Source organism: Eschscholzia californica, unplaced genomic scaffold, assembly GCF_041429995.1.
Source record: "Eschscholzia californica isolate CP2 unplaced genomic scaffold, dmEscCali1.0.p SCAF_3, whole genome shotgun sequence".
NCBI classification, from domain to species: Eukaryota; Viridiplantae; Streptophyta; class Magnoliopsida; order Ranunculales; family Papaveraceae; genus Eschscholzia; species Eschscholzia californica.
In genome coordinates this window covers 41,647,633-41,658,179 of record NW_028238420.1, presented here as the reverse complement: position 1 = coordinate 41,658,179, position 10,547 = coordinate 41,647,633, and the positions used below count along the sequence as shown (strand labels likewise).

At 35.7% G+C, this 10,547-nt stretch overlaps 2 protein-coding genes and 2 long non-coding RNA genes across 4 annotated transcripts; 1 reads left to right on the top strand and 3 right to left on the bottom strand.

Annotated features, from left to right (window-relative positions):
• Positions 1–89: 89 nt before the first annotated feature.
• LOC147550431 (major strawberry allergen Fra a 1-3-like) lies at positions 90–1,011 on the bottom strand. The gene is made up of 2 exons (XM_086671141.1): positions 760–1,011; positions 90–614 (listed from the first exon to the last, which is right to left on the bottom strand). Exons 1-2 carry the CDS (start codon positions 950–952, stop codon positions 316–318), a joined length of 492 nt encoding a protein of 163 aa, XP_086527267.1. The 5' UTR covers positions 953–1,011; the 3' UTR covers positions 90–315.
• A 911-nt stretch (positions 1,012–1,922) lies between these two features.
• LOC147550430 (anthocyanidin 3-O-glucosyltransferase 7-like) lies at positions 1,923–4,447 on the top strand. Its single transcript, XM_086670397.1, has 2 exons — positions 1,923–2,691; positions 3,499–4,447. The coding sequence occupies exons 1-2, from the start codon at positions 2,187–2,189 to the stop codon at positions 4,371–4,373; spliced, it is 1,380 nt and encodes a 459-aa protein (XP_086526523.1). The 5' UTR covers positions 1,923–2,186; the 3' UTR covers positions 4,374–4,447.
• Positions 2,149–4,556, bottom strand: LOC147550429 (uncharacterized). The gene is made up of 2 exons (XR_015238054.1): positions 3,230–4,556; positions 2,149–3,193 (listed from the first exon to the last, which is right to left on the bottom strand). It is a non-coding gene; the product is annotated as an uncharacterized LOC147550429 (long non-coding RNA).
• Positions 4,557–6,142: 1,586 nt separating this feature from the next.
• On the bottom strand, positions 6,143–7,315 carry LOC147550428 (uncharacterized). The gene is made up of 3 exons (XR_015238263.1): positions 7,226–7,315; positions 7,016–7,128; positions 6,143–6,327 (listed from the first exon to the last, which is right to left on the bottom strand). It is a non-coding gene; the product is annotated as an uncharacterized LOC147550428 (long non-coding RNA).
• Between the last annotated feature and the right edge of the window lie 3,232 nt (positions 7,316–10,547).

The following is a 10,547-nucleotide window of genomic DNA, read 5'->3' as shown; positions in this document are numbered from 1 at the left end:
TCAAGCCAGTCAGATATCTCTGAGTCAAGTTCAGCCTAAATCAGCTATTCAAGCCAGTCAGATATCTCTGAGTCAGAAAATAACAAACATTTTTAAGTATGGCTCCGAGTCAATTCAGACATGGAGTTTTACTTCAGATTTGACACAAAAAACAATGTTACTCCATACTACCATAATTTGGATTGGAAACATTAGAAAATTTCACACGATACACATTCTTCGTATTACTATTAAACAACTACTGGTTGTGATACAGTGATGCATACGGTCATACTGGGTCCTTTTTATTCAGAAAAACGGAAATTAATTCATACGCTAAGCGTAAATGAGGAGTCTGAAGAGGTGATCTACCACAGATTTATATTTCGCAAGGTAGTGATCTTTTCCTGCTTTCATTTCTTCCTCGTCGAGAATGGCATCAGTCTTAGGGTAGCAATTGCTTTTGATCTTACAGATGCATCCTTTTCCATCAGTAGAAGCTTCGAACTTAACTTCGTTTGTTATATAATCGACCTTGTCTCCAAATTTGTCAGATTCTATTACGGTGTAGTTGCACGCAAAATTTTCTAAATCTTTATAGTCCAATCTGTTCTTCACGTATTCCATGTGAAATCCTGCGATTTGATTAAGAAATCCAATATAATTTCACCTTAAAGAAATTCTAAAATGTTACTTGAAGATTACATTTTAATGCAGAGTTATTAGAATTTTGTTCATGTGAAAATCGTAAAATTGTCAAGTTGGACATTTTTTACGTACCATCTGCAAAGTTAACTTGTTGAATGCTTCCAGGCTCACCATCACCAGAGAGAAATTCAACATTTTTTATAACATGGGGCATAATCTCAGGCACCAAGTTATGCGCGTCGACAAACATGGCTTCAAACATCCTCTTTGGCTCAATTGGACAAATGAACTCCTCGTCGAAACTGATCACACCGTTGGACGCCATGTTAATCTTGTCTTAAAATGGAAGTACGACTGAGAATGAAAGGAAAATGTACAAAGGAAACAGATATTGAGTTACAAAGAGGTAGTAATAGGCTTTTATAGATTTGTTAAAACGACCTTAAAATAAATCATTTTTCTTCTTAATGGGTATGGATGTAAGTTGATCAAAAGTCCTTTTTATTGGTCTATTCTAATTTTCAAGATTATTAGGAAATAATTGACTAATATTTTCTTGACTTCATTCATCCAATGTGGATATGACAAGACCATATATACGTCCAAATTTGGGATATATGTCACGTGATATACTGACGTATCAAGATATACAACCGTTGCATTTGGGCAAGACCCTTAGTATGCAAAGATTAATCATGTGAAATGAGATATGTGATAAAGAATCGATGAGAAGAAAAAGTCTTCCTGCACCACCACCATGAATAGCTCTTCTTCTTTTCTTCATCATCTTCATTTCTAGCTAAAAGAATTTAAAGTGGAGGTTATAGAAAAATAAACAGATCTAAAGAAAAATATAATAATTTTGTTTAAGATAATAATGAGGATGAATGTGAAAAATGATCAAGATGAAGCTCAGAGAAACGACACGAGAGAAAAATGTTAAAAATGCCACATTGATAAACTAGAGAATCATTTAAAATATAACCATAAAACGAACCATTTCTAAATGAGTTGCATCTCCTTTTATACAAATTGGTTCTTAAGTTCACACGAGACAAACATTCTGACAACAAAATACGTTTCATTCTCTCCAAGAATTATTGGTCTCTACAAAAAGAAATTAGTTTACACGAATACACCAGTATACAAACTAACTTGTTCTCATTCTAACCATTAATTTGTTGGTTGTGGTGGGTGTTTTGAGTTCATAAACATTATTGGATTTTAATGACATAGAAATGCCACATAAATATGTATATGTACCTACAAACAAACCTTTTGTTACCCTCCCCTTTAACAACCAAATTGGTGAGTGAAATCATCATCTGGGTCACGGGTCATTAATAATTCAGCTGCCATTCTACCTACTACAGTACTACTACTACTACCCATCACTCTTTTTCTTACTTACCAATTCAATATTGAAGTCTTTCTTTTTTTGTTGAAACTATTGAAGTCTTTCTTGCTCACTATAAACTCACTCATTTCCATAACTTACTCTACCTCATCTCTTTCTCTCTCTCTCTCTGTCTCTCTCTCACTAGATAGAAAAATCAAACATGGAAAATAATACTAATACTAACAACAAACATGTAGTTGTATTGGCATTTCCATATGGTACTCATGCCATTCCTCTCCTTAACCTAGTCCTTAGGTTATCAAATGCTTCTCCATCAACAAACTTCTCTTTTCTTTCAACTTCAAAATCAAATCTATCAACTTTTAGTCAAAAATCAAACCTACCCACTAATATTAAAGTTTATAATGTTGATGCTGGTATTCCTGATGGATTTACAGGCGGAGGACAAAATCCAATGGTCGAGATGGAACTCTTTCTTAAATCAATGGATAAAAATTACCGAAAGGGTATTGATTCAGTGATGATGAGGTCAGACGCTAGGAAGATTAGCTGTTTTATTGCCGATTCTTTTTTATGGGTTGTTAAAGATATTGCTGAGGAAATGAATGTACCTTGGATTTCTCTCTGGACTGCCGGTGCTTGCTCTTTATCTACTCATTACTATACTGACCTTATCCGTCAGAATATTAAACTTGGTGAAAATGGTAATTTTTCTCTATTTTTCTAGGTTTTCCATACATAAATTCTTGACTCCAATAGAAGTAGTATATGTGCACTCTATTTTTACACTATTTTCTACTAATATCGAAACATTTATTACTTTTCTACTAGGCCGTTGGACTGGTCCTAATCCGTGTTGGGTTTGACAACACAGACTCGGGCTTGTCCAAGGCCCATAAAGAGCACCAATAGAGGGGCGAGCCAAGAATAAAAAAGAGGGGCGCTTATAGACGGACCCTTCGGACATTACATTATTTTATTACACTAACAAAGACAAGTTGTCCGTCTACTTGGCTATTTGATAATAAAACAAGCTGAAAAAACGTCAAAATGACTAATATTGCCCCAAATTCACCTCTTTCTTCTAGTCGAATTGTTCAGGTGGTCAAGTGGGGGGTCCAAGTGGACGGGCAACCTACCATTGTTGTTTATTATGCTCTTATATAGTTATATGACCTAGTTGTGTCATAGCATGCTTTAGGTTACCTCGTTACTTCTTGTCAACAACAAAAAAAAGGTTACCTAGTTACTACTATGTTTAATTGTTTCATAACCCTAAACAGAGTTACCTTTGTCCATATGGAAGTACGCTCACAAATGGCGATCTTTGAGCCCAAAACATGTCTTTTTGTCCAGGGACCTAGAGCATATGCAGTTGTTGGGTCTATGATCACTTGGACTTAGTTCTGATATTATGTTTGTGAAAATCCAACACAAAACTGATTGGTAATGACGGAAGAAGACATAATACTGCAAAACTTGTTCTGACTCTTCATGATACAATGATATAGGTATTGCAGGACGGGAAGAAGAGTGCATCGATTTCATTCCAGGAAACTCGGTTTTACGAGTCAAGGACTTACAAGAGGGAGTCATTTTCGGCAACTTGGAATCTGAATTCTCACTCATGTTGCTCCAGATGGGTCATTCGCTCGGACAGGCCACTGCTGTGATGTTTAATTCATTTCAAGAACTAGAACAACCTGTTCTTGATGATCTAACAAAAAAGTTTCAAAAGTGTCTTACTCTAGGACCTTTTGCTCTAACCTCACCATCACAATCTAAGGTTGATGATATTCATGGCTGCCTCCCTTGGTTGGATACTCAAAAACCCACTTCAGTAGTTTATATTAGCTTTGGCACGGTTACTGTACCACCACCTCATGAGCTTGTTGCCTTGGCAGAAGGGCTAGAAGAGATTGGTCTACCATTTATATGGTCCCTCAAAGACCATAATAAGGTTCACTTGCCCAATGGGTTTCTTGAAAGGACTAGTGGAAGGGGACTGGTCGTCCCGTGGGCTCCACAAGAACGAATACTAGGGCACGTCGCAGTTGGTGTTTTCGTTACACATTGTGGATGGAACTCAGTGTTAGAGAGTGTAACAGCCGGAATACCAATGATTTGTCGCCCGTTCTTTGGTGATCAAAGGATTAACAGCCGAATGGTATCAGACGGATGGGGTATCGGGATTAAAATGGAAGATGGGGGCTTTACCAAAGAAGCAACAATTGGTAGCCTTCAGTTGGTTTTCTATAGTGAAACAGGGAAGAAAATGATGGAAAAGGTTGGTTCACTTAGAGGATTAGCAAAACATGCTGTTAGTCTTAAAGGGAGTTCTAGCATAAATTTCAACACTCTCTTGGAGATTGTTAGTAGAAATTGAATGAAGAAATATTATTAAGTAGTGGTCTTCTGTTCTTCTTCAGAATTTGTAATAAAGTTTGATTTGGACTTTTATTTCTCTTGCGACATTTGCAATACTTGGCGACTTACATAGTAGGTTCACATTGTTAGTTTTACCTGTAACTCCGACTAATAACACATGCCAAAACGTAGTACCGATATTGCCACACTCAAATGTTCCTTACTGAAAACTTTTGGAAGTTTTATTATTCTTCACTAATTAATTACAATCACTCAGTCTCCTTTTATAATGCATTGTAATAACAGAATCTAGAGAAAGAACAAGAGATTAGTTTCATCTAACTAACTATTAACATACTAATAACACTCACACGAGTGCTTAGCTCATGTCAGGGAGTGCCTGTAGACTGATTACACTTGCAAAATTGAAACGGTATAAACCGTTTTTACTCTATTCTTTTTGGTAGTTGTACACTTGTACAACAGTTTGTTTACACAACCCTCTCACATGAGAGTTGTATGTCTAGAATCGTCCACTTCGTAATACCTTAAGTGAACTTATAAGCAAATTTTTGATCGTTTTCTCTTACGCTATTAAATTGCATTGATGGGCTTAAGCCCAATATGGTCTAGCTAATTGAGCCGATTAGCTTACGAGTCATATCTACAACCAACTACAGGAAAATATTTAGTCGGGAAGTTATATAGGTGATGACTCCAACAATTCATAGACTCGCACATAATAACTAAAAGAAAGAGTTTGGCCTAGGATTGTCTTGAACTGCTCTCGACCCGATCCAGTTCAAGAGTTATTGCCTATTGGGGTGCATTTGTGACCTGAATAAACAAGAAATGCTACTATCTTGCCATAAAGAAGTACATGCAAAATTTTCTGCAACTTTAGGGGTACTTTTCCAAATGATTGTGGATAAGTTTATAACTAATTCTAGTATCCTAATCAGAATAATTCATATATAAACATCTTTCATTTCTTCACTTTTACTTTTAAACTGCTAGACGTTTTCAATAATTAACTTCGACGATTTTAATCTTTCCTCATTCTATAATTTAATCAAGAAGGTTGTTATAGACTTTGGAGTAAACTATAAAAATAATGTCAGAAGTTATATCGTTAAGAATAATGTGGAATAAGAGTAATTCCATTACATAAGCAATTTTCTTTGGTGCTCAATTGAAATTATAAGGCTGAATTTTGGTATAGTAGTTTTGTCAACAGATTTGAGTATTTTTTTTTAAAAAAATTTTCAAATGAATTCTAGTAAGGTCTAGTTAAGCATATCATATATTTAGTCTTTCGTAACTAATCATCATGCTAAAAATACAAGAACTTTGTTACTTATCCACTCATATAGTAGACATCATTTTTCCCGTCTTCATTTTGAAGCTCTCATATTTTCTGTCAATTAATTTCAACTATTGTAATTTTGCACAATACAAATAAATGAACGACCTTATTTGAGATGTTGGAGTAAACTAAAAATCAATCAACTCATTATAGTATGTACACTACAAAAATCAAGGTTATTGCCAACTGCATTAAACCGTCGGTATTTAAAGAAAACCGTCGGCTAAAGTTTCCCACGACGGAGCAAAAATCGTCAGATATAGACACGTCGGGAGAACTTCTAGCGACAAATGTCTCGACGGAAGAAAAGCGTCGCAAAAGATTCTACCAAAAAAGAATTTCCTTGCCTTCTGCCGACGGCATGTGGCTTTAAATATACCGTCGGCAGTAGCTAATTTTTTTTTTAAACTTCGACACCATTATAAACAATTGCCTGCTACTATTACAATACATAAGTTTCAAAACAAAGTTCTAACACATCCATTAACATATAATAAATCTATGAAATTCAATATGTTCGTAAACAAAGCATAACTATCGAAGTCATCTGTATATAACTAATCTCTGTTCTTTAAAATCCATATTTCTTCGTCCTTAATTTTAGTCCCTGCAAAAGAAGAATCAACACATATATCTTAATATCGAGTTACTTAAAAATTGATGAAAAGTCAATTCAGCCAAATTTTAGAAGTAAAATCATACAAATGGAGTCGATGATTCATAAATATAAGAACCAAAGTTACTGCTGAAATTGTGACAAATCAAGAGAATTACGATATGTCATCGTAGACCCGTGCTACATTCAACGACATATATATATATATATATATAAATAGCTTGTTGGTAACTTAAACTCTTGTATGATAATGAAGGTGTTTTAATGAGGATGACAGTTCCAATGATACATATGAAGTATGAAGAACAAATAAAAAGGTGCATGTACAAAATGAGTGAACAAGGAAGAAGATTGTATCCCTGGTGGATGAGAAGCTACAAAATAAACTAAAAACACAAATTTGGCTCTACAAGGAAAAAGAGTTTATAATATAACTAGGCCAGTTACTTCATATAACTAGATCAATAATACTTAATCTCATTCATGGCATCCAATATTTTGTTCAATTGTAGTTTCCGAACTTCAAGTATATATGTTCTTATATATTTTCTAGCTAATCTATGTAGTGTTAGGTTTATGTGATGAAATGAAAAACCATGTTTATCATTTGGGACTACTGAACTCCAAGTTTTCTTATGAACCATAAGTAAAACAAGTATAAGCTACCTAAGTAGATTACCTTTGCAATAGGATGCACTATTGAATAGCAAATTGCCATCAGAAAACGAACAAGCCATACACAATTTGAACCTACAGCTACCTGTATCTCGTACAAGTTGCTTGTGGAATAACCTGAGAGAACAGATTGAAAAATTATCAAGTTGACTTCCTTCAAAGCAAGGCATCTATTCAACAATTTAAAACTTGATGGGTTTGAGTAGAAACTGACCTCTCCAAATGCTAGAACAAAAGTTGCGGACATAAAAATAGCAAGAAATGGATTAAAAATCTTATCTAGAAAGAGAGGAAGAGCCTGCACATAGAAAGTAAAGCTGAATTTGGATTAAAAGCTACTACATTGTTAATCCGTGATTATAAGTTAAGAAGCTATATTTTCTTTTTTCGGTACATATTGCGCCGTGGACTATCGATTTCATGAAATACACTAAAGTCATGGGGTATTGCGAATTATCTTCTTTAGTCTTCACTGATTGAAATTTCAGTAATCCTGAAAAAAGTAAAATTTCGCGAACATAAATGTGAATCAATTACCTCCATAGCACAAACATTATAAAAAAGCAAGTAACAAGAAGTTGGTGGCTGCATAAAGATATATATATACTGAGTCGAAATCAGTAATTAGAAGATGTTATGAACTAAAACATTATCAATTCAATTCAACTTCGTAAGTGAAGTTACTAAAACCAGTGATTAAAACGATCCGGTTTTATAATCAACATCGGCCAATAAATCCTAAAACATGAAGAACCTGCAACTGAAAGTCAAAATTTCCCAATTTCTTACTAATCAAGCGTAGAAACTGTAAATCTTTTCTTAAAGAGAGAAAAGAAAACCTGCTTGCTTCTTTTCTGTTGGTGTTCCACTTCTCTGTAAGAGCAAGTCCAATCCCAGCCTGTCTTAGGCCGAAAAAACCACTTTTTCACCTAAAATTATTGGCCTCAGCTCAGCCTCTAAAATTCAGCTCCAGCCCCAGCCCCAGCCTCTCTTGAGGCCGAAAATTTGAATTTGGAATTTTCCAATTTACTAATAAAATTCAATTAAAAAAACATCGATTACAACTAATAATTGATTAAAAATTTAAAACTACTTAAATACGACTAAACAACACTAGAAAAATTAATTAAAAATAACTAGAAGGGGTTTCTTGGGTCTCGTGGTGCACCGTTGAACCAAGCCTCTCGCGCCGCTAAAAGCATTTGTTGAGCATGTTCGTCGAGAGACCTAATATCGATCTTCATTAAGTCCATCGCATATTGTCGGTTCGCCACCTCCGTTTGCACCCGTAGAAAATCTTGTTGCACCTTTAGGGTCTCTTGTTGAACCCGTACTGCTTCACTCAAAGTTACTGATCTTTGTTGGGAATCTTCGTCTCTTTTTTCCCAATCCCTCACTGGGAGTTTTTGAAGCGGTAGAATGTGTGGATGGTTCGCCAACTCTTGCATTTGCTTTGGCTTGTTTACGGCCAATTGGTCTTTCTTCCGATGGATTGGTATTAGAATCTCTTTTACCGGATGTTGACTCTCCTGGCATGTCTGCCATCCACTTGTTGTGTGTCATCAAAATTTTGTAAACATGTAGGAACCTAAACCCTTTACCTTGATGATTTTTTTTATACAATTCGATAGCTCTTTGTAACTAAAATAAACAAAATATATATATATATATATATATATATATAAGTATATTATATGAATGGAGTGAAAAGATAGAAAAAAGAAATTAAAAAGTTAGAAACAATTACCCGGTCATAATCGTTTTCTCCGCTTTTTGGAACTTTATTTATTATCCTCAAAGTCGATATAAAACTTTGACATTCCGAGCTTATCTCACTGAAACGAGATTTACAACTTCTAAGTGTGCGTTGAAACTTTGCACTCGCATTATATTCATCCGATATTTTTTGCCAAAATACTTTATATTTTTGGCTATTTCCGACAACCGCATCAAATGTGATTTTCAAATAACAATTAGTAAGTAAAATATCTTCATCCGGCTTATACGGTTCCCGTTTAGTTATCTTTGTCGAAGACGTCCCTCCTTGCACACAAGAATCCTCACATACTTCATAATCATCAACTCCTAATTGAGCCGACGGGTAAGTAGAATTAGGGGACAACATTTCCATATAACTTTGGTTATCGAATTCATTGATGTCTAATGGATCCATGAGTGAACAAATGAAAAGATCAAAAAAAAAAATTGAAAGAAAAAGAGATAGAAATGGAGAGGAAGTTGCAAGAATGAGAGAAAGAAAGTGATGAGAAGAGGGTGAGAGATGAAAATGGATCCAACCCCTATTTATAGGGGTTGGATCCATTTCTAGCCGTTGGATTTGCTCCAACGGCTAGGGGATGCCCCCCAAGTGACCGTTAGGGCCGGTGTTCAGTCGCCCCTAATGTTAGGGGCGACTGAACACCGAGCCCCAACCTCCGCTCCAAGCGGCTGGGCTTGGAGCGGGGGGCTGAGGCCATAAATTTGAATTTATGGCCTCAGCCCGGCTGGGGTTGGACATGCTCTAAGATCTCAAGCTCGACAAGACCGAGAGACATCAAACCAAGAGTCAAACCAGAAATTATCCCTTAAAAAAACAACCAAAAAGCATGAAAATCCAGCAAAGGTGAACCATCTTAAACCAATTCATTGATATAGACAGGTTGAAAGAATACTAACAATAACATAAAAACAGTTAGATTTACTCACGAGCAAAATAATTCATATAACATATTCGAATCAAGAGACTAGGGCTTCAAGATGATCCACCGAGTTAAAGAATGAGAGGAACCGAGGAGTAACTCACAGATTTATTAATCTGGAGCCGAAGTCGCTTAGGCTTCTAGAAATCCACCTCTTTGAGTAATTAATCCCCAAGATTCCAATGGACCTAGTAATCAAATGGGAGAAGAAGAAGATTGAACTTATTTCTCTGAAACTAACCTAATGTTGCGTCCAGGGCTAACAAAAAAACGTCTGGAAATAGAGAGAGAGAAAGAAACTAAGATTGAGCGAGTTAAAGAGAGAGATGAGGGAACTCACCAAAAGATTTACAACCTGAAGTCCTCTAGGGCTTGATTTGCAACCAAGAGAGCTGAAAAAACCATTCATGAAGAAGAAAAAGGAGAGTGAGAAAGCAAGAGAGGGAAAGAAAGGTGAAGGTCGATTTAGGGCATTTTTTTTCTCACTGCCGACCGAAAACTTAAATAATCCGTAGGTAGAAAATTTCTTTTCGTAGGGCGCGAATTCTTTCCCCCAAATAATTCATCCGCGCCAATTCCTTACCGACGCTAGCAAAATACTGTCGGTAACTAATATCTTACGACGGAATCACATTTCGTCGGTAACCCAAGTAAAAAAAAAACAAAATCCGGACATTTACCGTAGTTGAGCTATGCCGACGGATACAAGAAAAATCGTCGGCCAAAGTCATTTACTGCCGGCGCAAATTTGAGCAACCCGTCGGCAGTTTAGTTTTCCCGATGGTTTTATGTTTTACTTACCTATCCTTCTTATTCTATACTCACTACAAAAATGAA

What these genes read in the sequence shown, in the direction of transcription:
- LOC147550431 (XM_086671141.1), bottom strand. Translation starts at nt 952, where the DNA reads ATGGCGTCCAACGGTGTGATCAGTTTCGACGAGGAGTTCATTTGTCCA. An exon ending in ACAAGTTAACTTTGCAGATG is followed by an intron (nt 615 to 759) that starts GTACGTAAAAAA and finishes ATCAAATCGCAG; the next exon opens with GATTTCACATGGAATACGTG.
- LOC147550430 (XM_086670397.1), top strand. Translation starts at nt 2,187, where the DNA reads ATGGAAAATAATACTAATACTAACAACAAACATGTAGTTGTATTGGCA. An exon ending in TATTAAACTTGGTGAAAATG is followed by an intron (nt 2,692 to 3,498) that starts GTAATTTTTCTC and finishes ACAATGATATAG; the next exon opens with GTATTGCAGGACGGGAAGAA.